The 23,605-nt window shown below is 48.0% G+C and overlaps 2 protein-coding genes and 1 pseudogene across 2 annotated transcripts; all 3 read right to left on the reverse strand.

Moving 5' to 3' along the window:
- Positions 1-4,518: 4,518 nt before the first annotated feature.
- LOC136393294 (keratin-associated protein 12-1-like) lies at positions 4,519-4,839 on the reverse strand. Its single transcript, XM_066365903.1, has one exon. It carries the CDS (start codon positions 4,837-4,839, stop codon positions 4,519-4,521), a length of 321 nt encoding a protein of 106 aa, XP_066222000.1.
- A 5,238-nt stretch (positions 4,840-10,077) lies between these two features.
- LOC136393290 (keratin-associated protein 10-7-like) lies at positions 10,078-12,453 on the reverse strand (annotated as a pseudogene).
- A 9,930-nt stretch (positions 12,454-22,383) lies between these two features.
- Positions 22,384-22,947, reverse strand: LOC136393293 (keratin-associated protein 10-12-like). The gene has a single exon (XM_066365902.1). It carries the CDS (start codon positions 22,945-22,947, stop codon positions 22,384-22,386), a length of 564 nt encoding a protein of 187 aa, XP_066221999.1.
- Positions 22,948-23,605: the final 658 nt, after the last annotated feature.

Raw genomic sequence — 23,605 nt, forward strand, 5'->3', positions numbered from 1 at the left:
GTTAGCTGGGCTGGGTCCTGGGCCCTGTTGGCACTGGGTGAACATGACCTTGGGGTCATTGTCTCAGTGCACTTGTCCATCCACTCCTTAGGTATTCCTGGGAAGCATTGACATGGGCACTTTGCAGTGTGTCCATGGGTGCCCATGGGTGTGGGGTGGTGTTGTCACAGCACACCTGGGCTCCAGTCCATCGGCTGCTGGTGTCAGCTTCCCACTTTGGGCCTCTTCCTGCAGGGACATTTCGGCATCCTGCCTGCTAATACAAGGTACTGGTTTCAGGAAGGAGGGGAGGATACCAGCAGGATGTACCCTGATTTCTACCTACAAGGGTCACCCAGGCTTGATCCTGCAGCCCCTGAGAAAGGGCAAACCAGGTTTTACCCATGCTAGCAGGTGACCACAGGAGGAACGGAATTCAACCAGCTGCATGCCAGGCCCTGCATGGAGTCTCTCTCCACACACAATCTCCATAAAAATTCCCTTTGACTCTCCAAGGAAGCAGTTCATAAACCTCTTGGGACAGTTGAGACACCTGAAACCCAGAGAGGCTGGGAGCCCGGTCCTAGGCCAGATAGTGGCCGGTGGGGCATCTTGATGTGAAGCAACATTATGCTGTGTCCCTAGCCAGCAGGTGATACCAACGCAGGGTAGATTCTGGAGAATCCTCTTGTTCAAGATGGTGGATTTGGGGGAGCAAGGAAGGGGTGAGGGATGGGAGGATGAGATCCCCAAGGTATGTGTGAGGAGGGCTGGCCTCTGAGGGCCTGGAGTGTGCATTGGCCTCTGCAGAACTGTGGACACCCTTTCTTGTGTAAGTGGCTGGCTGGTTCAGGGAGGTAACACAGGGTGAGAGGAAACGACAGGGCTCCTGGGTCATGTCATATGGTTTCTAGAACACCATCATCTCCTTTCCATGTTCCGAGGAGGTTCTGGGGCCTCACGCCCCAGCTTGCTCAGTCCTAGGGGTACAGGCTCACCTTGGACCTGCCTTTAACTTCCTGACCCCGGGACAGCAGGTTCCCTGGAGCTCCTGGGCATTGCGGACACCCTATGTGAGCAGGGTGCAAGAAGCAGTGACACACATGCTACATGTATGTCGGCCACTCACATGTGCTCTGCTGACCTGTAGACTTCAGTCATAGAACACAAGGCATAAATGACAGTATGAGCTTCAACAGAGAATTTAGCCACACAGGGCACCCTCTGAGGTTGGCCAGACCAGACTGCTGTGCCAGTGGTGTCAGGGTGAGTGCTTCCTGCTAAGATCTATTTCTAAGCTCCTTGCTGTCAGTTGTTATAAAACTGGCACTTGTTTTTTGTGGGTGCTGACTCTTCACTTCCTTCAGGACGAGTTTGGAGGTGACATGCCATCTGTAATGTGTGACCCTTTCCTGATTTTCATGTGTTTTGAGACTTTCCCATTAGATGTTTACACAATTAGGATTGTTCAGCTTTTTGGGGGGGTGAATCAACCCCTTTATCATTATGGAATATTCCTCTTTATCCTTGTTAATATGTCTTACTTGAAATACACCTCTTCTGACATTAACATAGCTATTCCAACTTCATTTGATTAGCGTTTGTATAGTGTATTTTCCTATCTGTTTACTTTGAACTCATCTTTGTTTTTGCACTTGAAGTGGGATGCCTGTTAGATAGCTTATAATTGAGTCTTGCTATTTTTATCTAGATTGAAAATTAGTCCTTTGATTTCAATGTTTAGATATTTTGCACATAAAGTGATTGTTGCTATATTTAAATGTTAAATACCATCTTGCTAGTTGCAATCTGTTTCTCCCATCTGTTGCTTTCCCTCTTTTCCTTTTTTTTAAGGTTTAGTGTTTTAAATTATTTATGTCATCACTACTTTTGGCTCATTAGCTACACATCCTTTTGAAGTTGTTGACTTAGAGTTTATAACACACCTCTGTCATGTGACACAGACAACCTCCACCCAGCATTCTGCCCCTTCTGTGGTGTCAGGACCGGTAGCAGTGTGCTCCCACCCCCTCACAGTCTGCGTGTTACCGTTGCTGCATTATACCTATGTTATAAGAATCACACAAGGAATTGTTACTATTTTTTCTTTAGACAGTTATCTTGCAATGCTTTTCATATTTACATTCTTTCTAAAACCATTTCTAGAGATGTTCCTTTTCCTTGTCAGATCCAGGTTTCTCTATGATCTCACACTCCTTGGCTTTTGAAAAAATTTTCTTTTTTTTTTTTTTTTTGTATTTTTCTGAAGCTGGAAATGGGGAGAGACAGTCAGACAGACTCCCGCATGTGCCCGACCAGGATCCACCCAGCACGCCCACCAGGGGCGACGCTCTGCCCACCAGGGGGCGAGGCTCTGCCCCTCCGGGGCGTCGGGGCAGAGGCCAAGGAGCCATCCCCAGCGCCCGGGCCATCTTTGCTCCAATGGAGCCTCGGCTGCAGGAGGGGAAGAGAGAGACAGAGAGGAAGGAGGGGGGGGGGGGTGGAGAAGCAAATGGGTGCTTCTCCTATGCTCCCTGGCCGGGAATCGAACCGGGGTCCCCCGCACACCAGGCCGACACTCTACCGCTGAGCCAACCGGCCAGGGCTGAAAAAATTTTTTTAATATTTCTTGTGGTGCATGTCTGCTGTTAATCTTTCTCAGGTTTTGTTAATCTGAAAAAGACTCTCATTTTTGAAAGATGTTTTCAGTTTCATATTAAGGACGTTATGTCTTTGTTTTTGTGTATACATTCTTATTAAAACTGATGAAATTATTATCTTTGTTCTCTGTGTGGTGTGTCTTTTTCATATGAATGATTACAGGATTTCCTCCTTAGTTTTGTTTTTTGAAGTCACAGTTTTAATATGATATGTCCAGGTCATGTTTTTTTTGTTGTTGTTGTTTTGTTTTTTAGTAGGGGGAAGATATTTATCCTACTTGGTGGTTCTCTGAGCTTTTTGGATTTATGGTTTTGTGTCTTTTATTATTTCTAGAAAATTTCTCTTTAAATATTTCTTTTGCCTCATTCTCTCTCTCCTCTCTTTCTTGGAGTCTAGTCACATGTGTATGATTATTTCACATTGTCCTAGAGCTCTTTGATGTTTTTTTCTTTTCCCCTCCCTATATTCTTTCTCTTTGTGTTTTAATAGGGATAGTTTCTAGTTGCCTATCTTCAAATTCGAAGATTCTACACTTGGCTGTGTCAAGTCTCCGGATGACCTCACTGAAGAAGTTCATCTTTGAGATTGTATTTTGACTTCTACACTATCTGACTCTTATCTTTCTATATCTCTGCTAAAATTCTCCATATGTTCATATATGTAATCCATGTTTTATACTCAATACTTTAACACATTAGACACAGTTAATTTAAAGTTTCTATCTGATTGCTCCAACATCTGGGTGATTTCTGAGTCCACTTGGGTTGATAGCTTTGTTTCTCAAAAATGGATTGATTTATCCCTACTTTTCTGTATGTCGTCTAAGCTTTAACTGACCCTCATATACCACTTACTGATGGAAATGGACACAAGTGGTGTTTCCTCCTGGAAATGGATCCAGTGGGTGTGTGTAGGGAGTTTGAATCAACCTGGCCAGATACTGACCTTGGTTTTGGTTTCGTTGTTATTGTGAGGACCTTCAGGGCACCAAGACTTCAGGTTTCTTCATGGTGGGCTCCCTGTGGCTTATGCATAGGGAGAGGGCTGGGGCAGAGGGTGGGCAGGGTTCTTGCTCTGCTCTGAGTTTTCAGCTGCCCCTGTGCCTGGCACACAGAGGACCTCTGCCCGCATCTGCCTTTCTCCTGTGGAGACGGAGGCTGCTCGTGTAGCCGTGCTGGCTGGGCTGAATCAGGGGCAGGAGGGCTCTGTCATCCCTGCCCAGGATCAGACTGGAGCAGGCCCTGGGGCTTGGAGGGCAAGCCTTTCTCAGACTTCCTGCCCCCCCCCATGGCAGACTCCGCTTTGTATGTGTGGGGGTTTCTGTGAGAGTTTCCTGCCCTCCCTGTTGTAGTGATCCTTTGGGGTACCCCGTGAGATCCGGGGCCCAGGCCTGCTCTCTGTCCCCCACTCAACAGGAGGGAAGATTTTCCTCTGCCCTTTCCCACAATGTCTTGGGTGGCGGATGTGGGGACGGCACCTTCCCCACCCCTCCCCTCATCAAGGACACCCCCACCTTCAGCTGAGCTTTCTGCCAAGAGCTCTTTGAGGAGAGGCTGCTGTGCTTAGGGAGGTATCCAACTTCAAAAACACGTGAAGGCAGAATAGAGGGACAAGCCGCATCAATAAAGCACAGTTTATTTGCCTCACACCAGGTGAGATTTCCTGCTGGAGACAGAGAAGGACGCTGAGCCCCAGGGCTTCCCTGAGGGTCACCAGGGATCCAGATCACCCCGCCACATTCTCGTCCTGGGGTTCAGAGGGGTTGTTGAAAATGCTTTTCATCTGCCACGTCCAGAACTTGGAGGCCTGCTGAGGCCATTGTGGACAGACAGATGGGCCCACGTCTGCACTCGGAGCAGCTGGGTAGGAGATATGTGGTCAGCAGCAGGAAGGGGTCCAACAGGAGATGGGTCTGTAGACCAGGGTGGGGCAGGAGGGCTGGACGCACCCAGAGGACTGGCAGGAAGAGGCCACACACATGACAGGTTTGTAGCTCACAGGCAGGCACACAGAGGACAGGCAGGAAGGGGCCATGCATACAATGGGTTTGCAGTTCACGGGCACACAGCAGGACACCTGGCAGCTCACAGGCATGTACATGGCTGCCTTGCAGCTCACGGGCCGGCACACAGAGGACTGGCAGGGGCTGGGCGAGCAGTAGCCAACCTGGCAGCCTGTGGAGCAGCTGGTGTGGCACATGTTGTCTTGGGGCTGGCTGGTGTGGGACTGTAGGGCAGTGATGTCTGCAGGCTCCTTCCCTGGCAGCCTTTATACCCAGGCTGTGGGCGTCCCGGAACACAGAAGCACGACTGTTGACTTCCTCATGGCTGTTTCCGCCATGTTCCCAGCATCTTCTTTCCTGGGATGCACTTCCTATGTTAGGCTCCACCATAAATGAACTTGGCTTTGAGGCCAGGTTGCCCTTCTGTAAACAGGGTATTCTGGTTTGACTACATGGGGCTCATGTGGTTTTCCAGACCATAATTGTGCACAGAGCACCCTGATTCGACTCAGAGTACTGTGTTCTTTTAGTCAGTTTTCTCTCATGCCATCAATGAAGATTGAAGGCAATAACGTAGTTTGAGCTTTTATTCTGCACAGTGAACATTAAGGCTGGAGTCTGCAAACTGAAGTCTGCAGCGTGAGTCTGGCCTGCTGCCTGTTTGTATTGAATAAATAAAGTTTTACGGGTTGCAGCCTTGTCCATGTCTGCGGCTGTCTAGGGCTGCTTTTGCACAAGCATGCTGAGCAGTTGTGGGAGAGACCAGGTGACAGCAAAGCCTGAAATGCTTACTATCTGCCTTTACAGAAACTGCCCACTCCTGCCTTCTACTGATCCATACAGAAGTTTATTGTTTACGCAGCAAATATATACTGTGTGCTGGAGGTGGAGACAGTCTAGCCTCGTGAGCCTTCCCGGGCAACGAGTGAGTGGATGGAGAAAGGAAAGCACGAGGTGATTCCAGGGAGGGCTGGGTCCCAGAAAGGAAAACAGGTTCAGCAGAGAGAGAGTGGGTGGCTGGGGGCCCCTGCGAGGAGGCAATGCTGAGCTGCACTGGGTGCCATGAAGGGCTCAGGATGGTGTGTGTTCCAGGCAGAGGCACCGTGGGCTGTGAGGACACTTTGCAGAAATGGCCATGCTCCAGGAGCAGTGAGCAACCCCACAGTCTGGGGTGCGAGGGCACAGGCACAGGAACACAGATTCAGGTCATGCCACCGAAGCCTAGAAGAAGAAAGAGTTGCTGAACTTGAAGGCATGTCAGTAGAAATGATACAATCTGAAGAAGAGGGAAAAAGAACTGGAAAAATGGAAAGGGCCTCTGAGGCAACATCAAGAAGACTAACATGCAAGTACTTTTAACCCAAGAAGAGAATGACATTGAAACATAAGAATGTCTTGAAGAAATATGGACAAAATCCCCAAATTTGATTTAAAAAATTCTAACTTACAGATGGAAGAATCTCAGAACCCCAAAGTCCCCGCATAATTTGGCACGGATTCCAGAGTAAAACTAAGCAGGTTTACATGCCTGCTCTGCTCTTTGTGGCAGGGTTGATGAGTCATCGGTTATGAAACAGTCTGTGTCAAGTGCTGAGCACGTACCCGGCACCAAGCCAGGACCTGTTATTACTGTTACTGTGGTGATGTGGTTCTTGCACCCCCATAGGGAGCTCAACAGCATGGCTCTTGTCAGTTGGGAAGACCTTTTGGATCATTGAGTTTCCAAATCAAAATAGAGGACCCCCAGTGCAGCGAGTGTGACTGTGCTTGTGTGCACAAAGGGCAGGGTATATAAAATTGGGGAGGACCTTAAAAATCATAATGGGACCCCTTGTTCTCTACCAATGGCCCTTCACTATCCAACCTGTGCTCTGGTTCCTGAAATCACAAGCCATTGGGTCAGAGACCTCCAGCCAAGAAGGAGCTTCCTGAACTGTCACTTGAACCAGGAAGAGACCCACAGAGAGAGAGAAAAAGGGAGGAAAACCCAGCCAGGCAGCCATGAGAAAGCACCATGTATCTTGCTGCCAGGACGCTGCAACCTGGTGCAAAGGCTGCCTGGGCGAAGAGCCTGTGGACCAGCCCTGTCCTCTACTCTGACCCCACTCCAGGCCCATACTACCATGTGCCACACCAACTGCTCCACAGTCACCTGGGCTGTGTCCCAGCCTGCTGCCCTCCCCAGCGCTGCAGGAGCTCCTGCCGTGCCCCCTGTGTGGCTCTGCTGTGTGGGCCCACGTGCAGTTCATCCAGCTCCTGTCAGCCAGCCTGCAGCTGCCCATCCCATGTCGCCCAGCAGCCTATAGTCAGGCCTCTTCCTGTAGCCTGGCCAGCTGTGTGCCCAGGCCCTGCCAGGTGACCAATTGCATGCCCCTGAGCTGGCCTGCTTCCTGCCAGTGAGCTGCAGGCTCATTGTGTGCCTGGCCCTCTCCTGCCAGCCCTCTGGATGCTGCCAGCCCTCCTACCACACCCTCACCTGCCTACCGGTCCCCTGAGACACATGTTCCTATTGCTGAGCCTGCGGCCTCCCAAGACCCCTCCTTGTGGGGTCAGAAGCAGCTGGTTGCATGAACTCCTATGAGGCAGTCCAGACCTCTGGACCTGACTAGATCGCCTTGAAGCAAGGCTGCTTGATCCCAGCCACTCAGGCTGAAGGCCTTGCCCCCAGTGCCTCTGGCTGGGCCTGGTTCATCCCACACTGGCAGGTGCCAGTGTCCAGGCCCTGTAACTTCCAGCATCTAAGGCTCAGTACATATTAGAGTGTGATGCTCACTGAATGTGGCCACATCTCTCCTTCAATATCTTTCCTCAAACTGCTCCTTGAGGTGGTTTTCTGAGGATTCTGGAAAGTTCATTCTGCAGAGAAGGCCCAAGTTATCATGGCCATGCCCACAGAAGTGGATTAAGTCGGTTGAGGCCCTGGACGCAGAAGAAAATATTGGGCCCCTTAAAAAAAAGAGAGAGACAGGGAAGATAAAAATACATGTTAACCATTTCTATTTTTTCTGAAGTGAGAAACAGGGAGGCAGAGAGACAGACTCCTGCATGTGCCTGACCGGGATCTGCCTGGCAAGCCCACTAGGGGGTGATGCTCTGCTCATCTGGGGGCGTTGCTTCACTGCAGTCGGAGCCATTCTAGCACCTGAGGTTGAGGCCATGGAGCCATCCCCAGTGCCTGAGCCAACTTTGCTCCAATGGAGCCTTGGCTGTGGGAGGGAAAGAGAGAGATAGGGGAAGAGAGAGATAGAGAGAAATGAGAGGGGGAAGGGTAGAGAAGCAGATGGGTGCTTCTCCTGTGTGCCCTGGCCAGGAATCGAACCTGGGTGTTTCACACGCTGGGCCGACGCTCTCCCACTGAGCCAACCAGCCAGGGCTAAACCATATTTTTAAATAAATAAAAATATTATGTACTATTAATGTTAAAATTGCACATATGAAACCAAACTTGGTGTCATTAGAAAAAAATGTCAAGTTGGCATTTTGTGGGGCCCTTCAGAAGTTGGGGCCCAGGTTGCAAGCCCATTGCGCCCTCCATTAAATCCGCCTCTGCATGCCCAGGACTGACCACTCAAAGGCCACCTCTGGAGTAATGGGGGTGCTCCTAGAGCCCAGCCACAGAGGACTGCCAGGGCTTCCTTTGTCCCACGTTGTCCCTTGGACTTATGAGGTCAGTTCTTAGTTTTCTCTGTGTGGGACTGAAGGCAAATCACTAGCTTTCTGACCTGACCCCCTGTAGGTAATAAGATCTCCTGCTCCCACTCTAGCTTAAGTAAAAAAAACTTTACACCCCCTTGAAAAGTATGACTCCTCCTTCGCCCAGTCGTCGGGAGAGGGCATGGTGACAACTTCTGTGGTTCCTCAGAGATGTCCACATCCTAATCCCAGAACCTTGAGACTATGTTCTTTATAAGCAAAGTGACTCTGAAGATGGGGGACAATGAAGGGTCTTTGTCTGGGAGAAGATCCTGGGTTTTCCAGGGAGCTCGGTGTCAGCACAGGGACTCAGGAGGAGGGCAGCAGGGACTGGGCTACAAAGAGGAGGCCCTGGGAAGATGGAGGCAAGATGCTAACCTATTGTAATGGAGCATGTAAATGTAGAATGTGGTGGGGGCCTCTAGAGAGGGACAAGGAACAGATTTTTCCCAGGAGCCTCTGGAAGGGTCCAGCCCTGCCTATGCCTTGATTTTAGCCCAGAGAGACCCATGTCAGACTCTGGCCTCCATAGCTGTGAGACGATGAATTTGCATTGTTGTAGCCACTGTGTTTGTGGACATTTATTTGAGCCATAGGACAGAACCGACTTTTCTGTTGCACAATCTCCAATGTCCACTCTTCCTTACAATGCTGCTGACTGCAGCATGATCATCAAGGTGGGAGAGGCATGGGGAGGAGGGGATGGTGTCTCAGCGGGCTGCAGCTGGTTTCCCATTGCCCTGCTTTGGGGACTTTGAACCCCTTCTTTCTCAGTTGGCTCCCCCTGCTGAGCCCTCAACTCCACACCCACTAGCCTAGAGAGGAGGCCCCACTCTAAGTGGTCCATTCCCTTCTCAGGTGCTTGGTTGGCAATGGGTTCCTTCTGCCCAGGTCTGTCCTGCTTCAGGCTCTCCCCTGGCCGGAGTCTACCCCACCCTTGCCCCCAAGGGTCCCCCTGGACAGTGGGGACTCTCAGGCAGCATTGCCCTTAGCCCTCCCACCCATGGAGAATCCAGCACCAATTCTGCCCGTGTCAGACCCAGGTCATGGTGGTCTTCCCTGCAGGAGACACTGTCACATAGATCCTGACCAACAGGGTTTCTTCTGCGCCCCAACTTACCTATAACTTGGACAGACAGGGGGACTGGTGTGGGTAGGAGCCCACATCCATTAAGGATCTATGCCTCGAGCACCCACACTGCCTCCTGGGCCCAGCCTTGGAGGGCTGTCCACTGCAGGGAGGGTGGGCCACTGGGATCAGAAGGGGAAACGAGTGTGCAGATGGCATCCCTGTCAGATCTTGTTACTCAGCCACTCTGAACTCAGATTTGAGAACAGCTCTTTATTTTCTGGCTTCTACCAGATGGGGCACCCACAGCCCAGATTGGGAGTGGTCGAAGGGGCTCAAGGGAGGACAAGGACGCAAACACATATTTTCTTGCACAAACATTTTTTATAGCACTTACCCTTTGTCATATGGAAAGCAAGCTATCAGTCCTACAAAGGAGGCCCCTGGGGATATCAAGTCCACCCCCAGTGAAGGATTTGTGGGTCATCTCTTCTCAAAAAGGGATGGACTTCACGTTCAAATCTGCATTAGGCAGCAACTGTGTGTCCACCAATGGGAGAGGGGAGGGAGGAGCTTCTGGGAGAGGAAAACTGTGTTCAGGAGCAAGGACAGCAGCCTAAAAGGCAGAAGATTGAGCTGGTCAGCAGCAGGACTTCTGCACCGAGGCAGGGACTCAGCAGGTTTGATGAGAGCACACAGGATGGCAGACAAGGGACACACAAGACGCCTGACTGCAACAGCTGGGCTGGCAGGAGGTGGAGGCACAGCAGGAAGAGTTGGACACACAGCAGGCAGGTCTGCACACAGGATGGCAGATAAGGGACACTCAAGAGGAAGGTCTGCAGCAGGGCTGGCAGCATGAGGAGGCTGGGCAGTGGGCAGTTCCAGAGAAGATAGGCACACAGCACACAGATTTGTAGCAGACAGATGTGCATCAGACAGGCTTGCAGCAGACGGGCTCGCAGCAGTCACACAGCAGGCCTGCTGGCAGGGGGAGGAAGTGCAGCAGGAGGGTTGGCAGCTAGATTGCTGGCAGCACAAGGGCGTGGAGGAGCTGATTTAGGCTGATTGGCAGGGATAGGGCCCATATGCCACATGGAAGCAGGGGCTGGACTCACAGCTCACTGGGGCACAAACAAGGGTCAAGAGGGGGACTGTGACACAGCAGCTGGGGACACTGGAGGTGAGCTGGTAGCAGCTGGGGACACAGCAGGTGGGCTGGCAGTAGCTCTAGACTGTTGTCCACCTGCCAAGAAAGGTTGGTGCAAGAGTCACAGGAACTGGGCTGGCTATGGTCATTTTAGGAGCAGGGGCTGAAGGACAGTGTGAGTCAGTATGAGTGTGTGAGGTGCCTGGGCTTTCAGCTACCACCTGGCCAGGATGCCGGAATGAGCACTGCAGTCCTTGGATTCACGGAGGGATAATCAGGTGGGCAAGGACACGGACTGTGGGGCCAGGCACTGACTTACAGTCTGGCCATGGGTGGCCACTGTGCCATGAAGGCAAGTGTGGTTCAGGAGCCCATAGTGGCTGACAGGGATGGTGGAAGTGTCCATGTGTCCCTCACCTCCAGACCTTGGCTCCAAAAGCTGCTTTAAAAGATAGCCCTGGGTGCTGTGCTGGGTCTGGGGTCCCACAAGGCTTAGTGGGGGCCTGCCATGTGGGGTTCACAGAGGCCTGCACCAGGTGTCTGTGAGGCCAGTAGTCGCAGCCATCACAGCCAGGCACATGCAGGTTCCCATTAGAATCAGGCAGACAGTAAAGAAACTGTGGAGACTAAGACTGGTGGGCCGTTCCTTTATTCTAGCCTCACACCTGGCAGGTGAGTAAAAACACTCAGGGCTCCAAAACCCACTCATTCAGAGCTCACAAAGTTACTGACACATCCTGGATTTCCTAGAATCAAAGGCCCCACCAGCTCAGTCACCTCTGGTTCCTCATCTGCACACCCTCTCCCTTCTCCTCTCTGCACAAACTGGCTTCTCCTTCAGCACCCTGCCATCTTGGCGGCTTCTTCTTCCCCTTCTTCTTCTCCTTCTTCTTCTTCTTCTTCCTCCCTCTCCTCCTCCCCCCCCCCCCTTCTTCTCTCTTCTAAAAAACTGCTGGGCCCATAAAGACCCCTCCTCCAGCACACATTAGATTAACAATGGCCCTTCCCAAGCAGGAAAGTAATTAGCAATTTCCACCAGAGCCATTTTTAACAATAAAAGTGAGCAAACTCAGAAAATACAGACTCTACAAATTCATTTGCCCAAGACTGTCCCTCATCATGCTATCCCCAATGTGTCCACAGACATACAGAAGGTCATAGTGAAACAGAAGTGGCTTTATTAGGAATAAGAGGTGACAACACTGCCTAGGTGGGACCAGGCCACCTGGGGCATCAGGATTCACACACAGGGCAGCGGTGGAGCTAAGAGGGGGCATCTGTGTGGCCAGCATCAGGAAGGATGTGCTGAGCATCATGAGTCCTTGAATGAGGGGCTGAGTCAGGAGGAGGAGCTAGTCCTGTCTCCTGTGGTTCTGAAAGTCAGCCTTCTAGTGGGGAAGGACCCTGGATGAGGTCTAGAAAGAATCAGCAGCAGGAATTCATGGCCGAGGTAGGGACACAGCAGGCAGGGCGGGGGCACACGGGGTGGCAGAGCATGGAGGCTGGGCGGCAGCTGGGCTGGCAGGAGGAGGGGGCACAGCAGGAGGAAGTGGACACACAGCAGGCAGGTCTGCACACGGGGCGGCAGATCAGGGACACGCAGGAGGAAGGTCTGCAGCAGGATGAAGAGATGGAGCAGGGGGTGGCCCCAGAGCTGATGGGCACACAGCAGACAGGCTTGCAGCAGACGGGCACACAGTAGATGGGCTGGCAGCAGCTGAAGACACAGCAGGTGGGCTGGCAGCAGCTGGGGGCACAGCAGGAAGGCTCACAGCAGCTCTCTAGACAGTCATCCGCATGCCAAGAGGAGTCAGTGCAAGAGTCACAGGAACCAGGCTGGCAGACGCGGCTGCCATAGCTCAGGTCGCTGGAGCAGATGGACAGGGTAGACATGGCCATGGTGGGACAGAGGAACTAGAGGAGGGTGTGAGTGTGTGAGTGAGTGTGAGTGTGAGGTGCCTGGACTTTCAGCTTTTATACCCTCGCTGGCTGGTGTTGTCCCACTGAGCAGCTCCCCACGCCTTCTCTTCCTTGTTAGTGTTGAGAGCCTGTTGCAGGGGAATCCTCATTACTGCTAGTTTATTTTCTACAATTAGTTGTTACTCATTAAACTTGTGAGCATGTTGCAGGATGTGTTCCTCATCTCTTGTTTGTTTGGCTCCAGAAAACATATGGAAAATATTTAAGGCTTTTTTTTTTTTTTTTTTTTGCTGGGTTGGGGATAAGCTCTGAATACTTTCCAGTGATGAATTCTGGTTCCTTCTCTCCCGTGTTTGTAGTGGTTTAACATGTTTTTGTGTATTAAGCATTTTAAAATACAAGTGTAAAATGAAACTTGCTCATCTTATAAAGTACATCTGTACACAGGCTGGGGGCATAGAGAACTAAGCCCCTCCGTCATCACCCTGCCTCCGTGCGGAGAACACTCAGGAGTTGCAGCACCCCGGGAACTAGCTCTTTCTCTTCTCTCCTTTCCTTCGTGACGCTCTCAGATACCCCCTTCTGTCATACTGCAGGCTGTGCTCCAGTGTTTTCCCATTTTCATTTTGCCATGGTAACAGAGCAAAGACTCTTTTAGACGTGTTGGAGGCAGAGGTGGATTTAAAGGCGGTTGCACCAGGCGCATGCCCTGGGCCCTGCAAACTCCAGCTTTACACTTTTTTCTTATGTAAGAGACCCAATATTTTCTTCTATGCCCAAGGCCTCAACTGACCTTAATCTGCCTTGGTTGGAGGATTTCACATTTGAAGATGCCTTGTATGTCTAAAAATCAAGTTACCTTCACACTTTGTATTTTAAAATAAGTTTGCTTAAATGTCAAAGATGTGTTTGTTTTTTCTCATGGTGTCAAATATTCCTGACAAGAGTTAGTCTGTATTTGTCTATTTCTTTACAAATTATTTGTTTATTTATTATTTATTTATTTACATGTTTATATTGTAACTCTCCAAGAGCGTTTGTCCTTCTCTTCATTTTTGTTTTAAAACCTCATGTCTTGGTTTTTCAACTTGTGTGTTGCTCTATGTGATCAGAGCTCCATGTGAAAGCCCATTCCAGAAAGTACTTCTGTTCTATTCAAATATGAGTTTATCTCTCCTGGTCTCTGCTTTTCTGACTCCTATTAGATGTCTGATCTTCTGGAAATTGCCTCCGTATCTCTCAATTTTTCTTTCACTTCCCACATGTTTATCATTTGCTTTCTTTTCTAGAAAATTCTCTTGACTTTGTCTTTTAGACCACAGTTCTGTCATTCTTCAGTACTTGTTTATTAAGCCCTCAAACTGACTCTTCCTCTTATTTTTAAAACTATTTCTTTCAATTACATACATTATTATATTTGTTTCCAATGGACACCACAGTGATTAGTTATTATATAACTTACTAATTGATCATGCCAATAAATCTGTTCCCCTAATTTTTTTTCAAGCATTATTTGATTACACTGGGGAACAAAATTTTTGTTGCGTCCACAAAAACACTTGTTCTTACCTAATTCAAGTGTGCTGATCTCAAATCTGACATTAGTTTTTTTCTGTAAGCTACAGGTTTTTTGCAATTCAAGATTTTAGGTTTTTATCTTATTGTAAAATTTTCAACATTTAGTTTAACATAATGAAGTAGAATGTCTTCTTGGGCATCATCTTTGTGAAAATATAATAATTTATATAATGCAGTAAATACATGAATAGACTAAAAGATATGATTGCATCAGAATTTGTCTACAATTTTGAAATAGAACATATTAAAACACTTATATTAATGGAATACTACTCAGCCATAAGAAATAATGACATTGGATCATTTACAGCAACATGAATGGACCTTGATAACATTATGCTGAATGAAATAAGTAAATCAGAAAAAACTAAGAACTGTATGATTCCATACATAGGTGGGACATACAAATGAGACTAAGAAACATGGACAAGAGTATGGTGGTTATGGGGGGGAGTGAGAGGAGAAGGAGGGGGTGGGGTGAGGGGAGGGGCACAAAGAAAACCAGATAGAAGGTCACGGAAGACAATTTGACTTTGAGTGATGTGTATGCAACGTAATCAAATGTTAAAATAACCTGGAGATGTTTTCTCTGAACATATGTACCCTGATTTATTAATGTCACCCTATTAAAATGAATAATTAAAAAATAAAATAAAATTTAAAAATAAAGTAAGAAAACACTTATTTTAATCATAAAATTTGCACAAAACTTATTTAAATTCTATTCAGGCAAAAATTTGCGTTTGTGTACTTGTTGAGGACAATCTCGTTTGATGCTCCAGCAGTAGTCTGCTCATCACTAACAGCTCCAAGATTTTCAGGAAACCTATCAAGGTGACTGTTCAAGAAGTGAATCTTTTTTTTTTGGTAGCTAAAGTATTTTTTTTTCTTTAATAAATTTTATTAATGTTAATGGGATGACATTAATAATTCAGGGTACATATATTCAAAGAAAACATGTCTAGGTTATCTTGTCATTAAATTATGTTGCATACCCCTCGCCCAGAGTCAGATTGTCCTCCGTCACCCTCTGTCTAGTTTTCTCTGTGCCCCTCCCCCTCCCCCTAACTCTCTCCTTCCCTCCCTCCTGCGTCCTCCCTCCCCCCACCCCTGGTAACCACCACTCTCTTGTCCATGTCTCTTAGTCTCGTTTTTATGTTCCACCAATGTATGGAATCATGTAGTTCTTGTTTTTTTCTGATTTACTTATTTCACTCCGTATAATGTTATCAAGATCCCACCATTTTGCTGTAAATGATCTGATGTCATCATTTCTTATGGCTGAGTAGTATTCCATAGTGTATATGTGCCACATCTCAAGAAGTGAATCTTAACATTCATGTTACATCCAATGTTGCAGAAAGCCAACAGCATCCTTTGAACCAGAAGTTCATAGTTTTCTGCTTTTTTGTTGCCAAGGAAGTTCTTTGTAACTGCCACAAAAAGACTGCCATGCTGCTTTCTCCTCCTTATTGATCTTCATGGCAAATTCTTCATCACGTGTGAGGGTTCGAATTTGAGGTCCATCAAATACACCTGCTTTTATCTTCTTGAAAGATAAGGCAGGAAAAGCAGAAATAATATGTTGAAAGCATTCACTTTCTCTATTCAAAGCCTGAACAAACTGCTTCATTAAGCCAAGTTTGATGTGAAGTGGGGGAAAAATGATCCTGTCTCGATTAACTACAGGTTCATTCACAATATTTTGCATCCCTACTTCCAGAGCTTCACGTTTCAGCCACTCCTTCTGTGTCCAGTGTTTCTCCCGAGCTCAGCTGTCCCACAAACACAGAAAGCAAGGATACTTCGTGAAACCTCTCTGTTGTCCTAGCAGGAAATTTACCATTTTAAGATCCACACAAATGATGCAGTTATGCTTCTCATACTTCAGAAAGTTGAGGACAGTTTTTATGTCATTTTTATTTTCTCATAGATGAGTTGAACAACCAGTTGGAACCGCTGCATAAACATTACCACTGTGAGAACACATTTCAGACTCCGTTTAGAGCTGTCAAGAAACAGCCGCCATTCTGTTGAACTGTAAGTGGTAACACCTAGCTGGCTGAGAAGACTACTGATATCATGATAGTAAACAAAGTGTTTGTCTTCGGAGAAAAAGTCCACAAAAATTTGTTCATGCTTCCTGAAATGGGATACTTTAGCTGACCGGTGAAGTACATTCTTTTCTTGAAACCTGGAGGCTAATAACTCAGCTGCTTCCTTTGATAGGCCCAAATCTCTTACTAAGTCATTCAATTCGGGTTGGCTAAACTGCTGAGGGGTTAATGACTGCTTGGCATCAGAAGAAGATCCTTCAGATTCTACAACCATTTCCTCATGCATCTTATCAAAATACACTTGATCACCATGTTCACTTTCTTCATCTTAGAAGAAATAAAACCATTGAAAACTGGAACCGGGAGTGTCTCAGAGTGTGGGATAGGTCGTATTGCTGAAGGAATATTAGGATATGCGATCATATGCTGTTTTTTCTTGCCGATGCCCTTTGTATGTATCAGACAGAAATAACAGTCACTGCTGTGGTCCTTAGGTTCATGCCAAACCATGGGAATACCAAAAGGCATTCCTTTGCGTTTTCCTTTTGTCCAGTCATGAAGCATTTTCTAATAATTATGACACACAATATGAGGAGCCCAATTCTTGTCTTGATCGCCAAGGGGAACTTGAAAATAGGCAATATATGCATATGTCACAAATGATGAAATATTGAACCTTTGACGTTGAAGTGTGTAACAGCCACATATATAACAGAAGGTGTCAGGACTATTCTTACATTTATGCCTACTCGAAGAAACCATGATTCAATCTTAAAACAAAATAAGAGGGTGTTTTTATCAGATAATAATTTTTTACATTTAAAAACAACTACAATTATGTAAAAGTGGTATTTGTAAAACATTAATTGCCTTGTGGTTATGTTCAATCCAAGAGTTGTTGCCCTTTAACTCCAATTTAAAAACAAATGCATGCCATTAACTGTAACAAAAAGAAATTAAAATTGCATAAAAACTAGAGCATGCACCAAAAAACGGATTTCAGATTTAGAATCAGCGATGCAGAAATATATAGAAACAGTTCTAAAACCTTATGCAACAGAAAATGAAAAAAATTTGTTCCCCAGTGTTATGTTTCGTAGCAGCTTGATGTCATCCTGTGGTGTGAATGCAATATGTTCCTCATGACTCTGATAGGGTTAGTAAGTGTTTGAACAAGCTTCCCATCATTTTCTAACAATCTGTTTCATTGTATGTCCTTAAGGCTGCTCGTTGGTGTCAGTCATCTGATTTTCTGAATAAATGAAGGAGCAATTTTAGTCTTGTGCATTGGGGTCTTGCTCCAATGTACACTAATCTGTTTCCCTCTTCCTCTATGTTTTACAAACATATACAGTGTCTTGGTGAGCCCTCTTCTTGTTATTAGGCTGTTTTGATTTAGTTTCTTTTCTTAGTTTTGAAATATCCTTTCAGTGGGTGTTGAGGGGTTGTGAGAGAACTATGTGCCTCCTCCCCTTTCCAGAACTGAAGAAGTTTGTGCTGCTTTAGGGAAATGACAATAATGTTTATGACAGCTCCAAGACAGGGCCTAGTGGTTCTGTACTCTGAGACATGCCCTGTCATAGTCTGAGTGCGTTCCAAAGGCAGCCAAGGTGCAAGGATCACTTTTATAGCCATAAAAACGCTGCCTGAAGGAAACGTCCTGGACAGAGGACAGTGATCACCAGGAAATCTGAGAACCTGGAGTGTGATGTTTCTTGGCCATAAGGGGTATGCACTGTCAGTCCCCAAGCCTTACTCCCACCCTGGGTGGCCTTGGGTTTTGTGGGTGAGCATGGTGAGGGAATGTGGGCTCAAGGCTGGTAGGATCTGAGAAACCTGACACTGCCTTCTGGGTCGAGTATAATGGTTTCCTCTACTCTCCCTCCAGCTGTCCTAGGGACCTGCTCAATCACACGAGTGTTAGGACTTTCCATGTCTTCTTCTTCTCATCTATGACCCATGCCCTTTCGTATAGCTTCTTTCTCTTTGGCCTATGGACTACATATATCACTGGCCAAGGTGTCTTCTGACTGTCACTGCTTTAGCACAACTCTTTAATAAGGGGCTAAGCTGACCTGAGCCAAGTGTGGGCACCTCTCACTGAGTTTGGGTCTAGGATCAGGAAGCCTTTGGTTGAGTCTGATGCAGAAGGTTCAAGGAAAGATTAATGATCAATTGATTTCTGAACACAGGAATAAAGTGTCTGGGCATCTGAGTGAGAGAAGCAGTGCCGTGGCCCCCTGGCCCTGGCTGGGCCGACAGCGGGGGCCTGACGGCGGGAAGATGATGGAGGGAAGTGTGGAGAGCTGTGTGGCAGAAGCCACTCCAGCGCCCCCATACACGTTTCTTCTCCCTTCCCCAAGTGTGTGCTTTCCTTTTATTGCACTCCTATATCATTGACTGGGGAGTCAGGACAGCACTGGGTGAGGACTGACCTGCGAGGCCCTTGCGTCCTGCTCCTGAAGCTGGTGGCAGCACTACCCTCAGCTCAGGACTCAGCGGACGTTTCCTGGTCGTAGCAGAGCTGTCACTGTTCATGAGGTTTCTTTCTGTCCCTACTTTACCAAGAATTTTGCTTTGTAAAGAATGAGTAGAATCTTCTGTGTGTGTGTTCATCTGTGGAGAGGTCTAATGTCTTCTCTGCTCTCATGCATCAGTATAGTTAATGTTATGATTTCTAACTTGCATTTTGAGATATACTCTACTTAATAATGGTTTATTATTCTTTTAATGTAGCTTCATATATAATATTTTAAGATTTTTACTTAGAAAATTATATTTAATGGGGGTGACATTGATCAATTAGAGTACATAGTTTCCAGGTAAACATTTCTATAGCACATAAACTGTTGATTGTGTTGTGTACCCATCACCCGAAGTCACCCAAAGTCAAATGCTTCATATTGAATTTGCTAAGATTTTATTTAGAATCTCCTACTTTGTGTTCTTAAATGGGATACGTCCACAGTCAGTTTCTCTTTCTTTGTCTCTCGTTGCTGGTTTGGCATGTCAACAAGTGATCATTGGAGGCAATTCAATGCCAACAGTAATCCCCACTTTGGGGTACAATGAAGAATGAAACTTTATTCAGTGAAAAACAGCTCAATTGTGATATAGCACAGCTGTGAGGCAGCCCCCAGACCAGGCCGTTCTCCAGCTAGACAGCTCTGCTCTGCTCCATGTGGGTCTGCCTGGGCCTGCACTGGTCTGCTCCGGCCTGCACTGCTCTGGTCTGCCCTGGTCTGGGGCAGCTTTGTTAGGCTTGCTTGCTGGTTTACTGGTTGCAAGACCTTGGCCCGATTAGTGCATGAGCACATGGCCGTGCCACATGTGTATGGCTTATATAAGGCTAGGGGTGCTTGCGCTCAGGAAGATTGTAGAAGCGCAGGTTGCCTGCCCAACACTGTGAGGGGCCATTTTGCTGTTCGTTTGCCTGAGAGGCGGTTTTCCCTGCCTGTGTGTGTTTGTCCACTGTTGTGAGTCTTTAGTTAAATGAAATGGCTCAACCCTTTCTGGCTCTGCAGTTTTTCTACCATCTGCCCAAATCCAATGTGAACCTGCCTGGCCATGGCCACAAGCATTACACCCTGGCCTGTGCTGGTCTGCCCCAGCCTGTGCTGGTCTGCTCTGGCCTATGCTTGTCTGCTCCTGCTTGCACTGGTCTGCCCCCACCTGCACTGGTCTGCTCTGGTGAGAGGCATCAGAGTTTTGCCAGGGTTAGATAAACCTGGAAAACTTCTGACTTATTATAAACTCTGGGCTGTTATAAATATCATAAGAAAAAATTTTATGTTGATAGCTGATGGTTTATACCTTTAAACCTTCTAAGTCTGTGCCTTTTAAATAATTAAATATTTCTGTTTATTTTCTATATTTTCTTTGGATACCCTCACAATTAAATTTTTTATTTTGTTAATCAATGTGGATAATTTACATTTTTTAGAATATGGTTTATTTCATTTATATTTTCAAATTGGAAATGGAATGAGGTCTTTTTGTTTTTAACAGATTTACAAAGATATAATTCACATGCAATAAAATTCACCCACTTGAAGTACACAATCTGCAGTTTTTAGTATACTAACAGAGTTGTGCAACCATCACCGTTATTTAATTTTAGACTATCCTTCCCCCCAAACCCTGTACCCATTAGCCATCATTCCCCATTTTCTCCCCCACCCAGCTCTGGAGATTCCTTATAAAAGGAATCAACATGTGGCCTTTTGTGTCTGGCTTCTCTCACTCAGCATGAAATTCTTAAGGTTCATCCACTGTAGCACATAAGAGCTTCACTCCTATTCATGGCCAAGTAATACTCCAGTGTGGCCAGACACCACTGAGTTTCTCCATTCTTTAGCTAATGGTCATTTGGGTTGTTTCCACTTTGTGGTTAATGTGAAATGAACAGTGCTGCTGTGAACACTGGTGTATGAGTTTATATTTGAACCCTGGTTTTCAATTCTAGTTGGTAGATGCCTAGAAGTGTCCTCATTGGGCCATATTGTGACTCTAACATTTTGAGAAACTTTTCCAAAGTGGAACAGAGGTTCTGAGGAAGCAGAAAAAGACAGCTAATGGGGCAGTCAGAAAGGATGAGGTTGAGATGTCCTTGTGAGGAGTGTTCCCAGGAAACCAGGGCAGGCTGGGTCCTGTCCATGCCTTTGATGACAGGGTATGCAGAGATGACAGGACCAAGTGGGGGAAGTTAGCGAGCGAAGCATGGGCACTCTGTATCACTGGCTGTTCCGATGCTGAGGTAGAGAGGACACCAATGGGAGGGGCTTAGGACCACTGTGTGTTGAAGTCCCAGGGCCAAGATTTGGGCTCCAGCCACCACCCTAGAACCAGAGCAAGAAAACCCACATTTCTGTGCTTGTCGCACACTCACTTGTCCCTTCACAGGGACTTGGCTTTGCTTTTGGGAAGGTGAATATGCCTGTCAGGTTGGTCACTGGCTTCTGCTGGCAGTCCTGGGGATCTTCTTCAGGGAGGAGCAAGAGAGATGACTGTTGTGACCTCACTGAGCACAGTGGGTTGGGACGATGTCAGGAGAGGCTGGACCTGAGCTTGCCCTGCTCTGTGTGCCTGGTGACGCAGCTGGTTGTATGGGTCTGTTACTCAGGCAGGGTAGGGTGAGGCTTTCAGATGGGCAGAGCTGCCCTGCAGAAGGGAGTGTCTGAGCCCATACCAGAGGGCCGCAGGCAGAAGCCATTCAGAAGAGACCTGGGGGAATTGGGAGTGTCAGAAGTACATGTGAGCACACTTGTGTGAAGACATCAGGGGACCACATCCAGTGAAATTGGTATGGGGTACAGAAGCAGGGATATTTGAGAGTGTCAGACAGGGGGTGAGAGTCTAGTAACATGATCAGGCAGTAGCCGACAGCTCCCCTAGTTCTCTAGAGGAGGCTGCATGGGCTGGCTCCTCAGACAGTGAGTACTGCCTACCTCAATTCATTTATGTCCTCATAAACCACTCCTAAAAAGGGCCAGGGAGAACCCATGGCTGCTGGGTTGTCATTCTGGGACAGGGGCAATCCTCCTCATGCCCCTCTGGTGGGCTCATGGGTAAGCTGGAGGATGGGCCACCATGTCAGGCTGCCAGAACAAGCACTGCAATCATTGGGCTGGTCCACTGGGGACTAATTTGGTGGGTAAGGACACTGGGTGTGGGGCCTGGCCCTGACATGCAGTGTGGGCTGGAAGGAGACCACTGAACCAGGAACGCAGTGGAGTGCAAGGGTCCATAGCTGCTGGCAGGGGATGGCGGAGGTGTCCATTGTGTCCCCTAACTCCTGGCCTTGGCTCCAGAGGCAGCTTTACATGGATAGCCCTGGGGGCTGTGCTGGGGATGAGGGCTTAGAGGGGGGCTGGGGTGTCAGGTGCACAGAGACCAGCACCAAGTGTCCCGCATCACGCTATCCCAGATGTGTCCCCAGAAAAACTGAAGGTCAGAGTGAAAAAAAGGTGGCTTTATTAGGTGACATCACTGCCTGGAGTTGCACCAGGCCAGCTGGGGAAACCCCAGTCACACACAGGGCAGGGGTGGAGCTAAGAGGGGTCATCTGTGTGGCCAGCATCAGGAATGATTTGCTGAGCATCCTGGGTCCCTGAATGAATGGCTATGTCAGGAAAGGAAACTAGTCCTGTATCTTGTGGTTTGAAAGCCATAAGGGGTGTAGCTGGCTGGGACGTCGTCAGCCTTCTACTGGGGAAGGACCCTAGATGAGGTCTAGAAAGAGTCAGCAGCAGAAATTGATTGCTGAGGCAGGGACTCAGCAGGCAGGGCAGGGGCACACAGGGTGGCAGAACAGGGAGGCTGGGCGGCAGCAGCTGAGCTGGCAGGAGGAGGGGGCACAGCAGGAAGAGGTGGACACACAGCGGGCAGGTCTGCACACGGGGCTGCAGATGAGGGACATGCTGGAGGAGGGTCTGCAACAGAATGAGGAGGTGGAGCAGGGCATGGCCCCAGAGCTAATGGGCACACAGCAGACAGGCTTGCAGCAGATGGGAGGGCAGCAGATGGGAGTGCAGCAGATGGGCACACAGCAGGCCTGCTGGCAGGGAAAGGAGGTGCAGCAAGAGGGCTGGCAGCAGCTAGGGACACAGCAGGTGGGCTGGCAGCAGCTGGGGACACAGCAGGTGGGCTGGCAGCAGCTGGGGACACAGCAGGTGAGCTGGCAGCAGCTAGGGGCACAGCAGGAGGGCTCACAGCAGCTCTCTGGACAGGCACCCACATGGCAGGAGGAGTCAGTGCAAGAGTCACAGGAACCTGGCTGGCAGATGCGGCTGCCATAGCTCAGGTCGCTGGAGCAGATGGACAGGGTGGACATGGCCATGGTGGGACAGAGGAGCTAGAGGAGGGTGTGAGTGTGTGAGTGTGTGAGTGAGTGTGAGTGTGAGGTGCCTGGACTTTCAGCTTTTATACCCTCGCTGGCTGGTGTTGTCCCACTGAGCAGCTCCCCACGCCTTCTCTTCCTTGTTAGTGTTAAGAGCCTGTTGCAGGGGAATCCTCATTACTGCTAGTTTATTTTCTACAATTAGTTGTTACTCATTAAACTTGTGAGCATGTTGCAGGATGTGTTCCTCATCTCTTGTTTGTTTGGCTCCAGAAAACATATGGAAAATATTTAAGGCTTTTTTTTTTTTCTTTTTGCTGGGTTGGGGATAAGCTCTGAATACTTTCCAGTGATGAATTCTGGTTCCTTCTCTCCCGTGTTTGTAGTGGTTTAACACGTTTTTGTGTATTAAGTATTTTAAAATACAAGTGTAAAATTAAACTTGCTCATCTTATAAAGTACATCTGTACACAGGCTGGGGCATAGAGAACTAAGCCCCTCCGTCATCACCCTGCCTCTGTGCGGAGAACACTCAGGAGTTGCAGCACCCCGGGAACTAGCTCTTTCTCTTCTCTCCTTTCCTTCGTGATGCTTTCAGATACCCCCTTCTGCCATACTGCAGGCTGTGCTCGGGTGTTTTCCCATTTTCATTTTGCCA

This window comes from Saccopteryx leptura, chromosome 2 (assembly GCF_036850995.1).
Source record: "Saccopteryx leptura isolate mSacLep1 chromosome 2, mSacLep1_pri_phased_curated, whole genome shotgun sequence".
NCBI classification, from domain to species: Eukaryota; Metazoa; Chordata; class Mammalia; order Chiroptera; family Emballonuridae; genus Saccopteryx; species Saccopteryx leptura.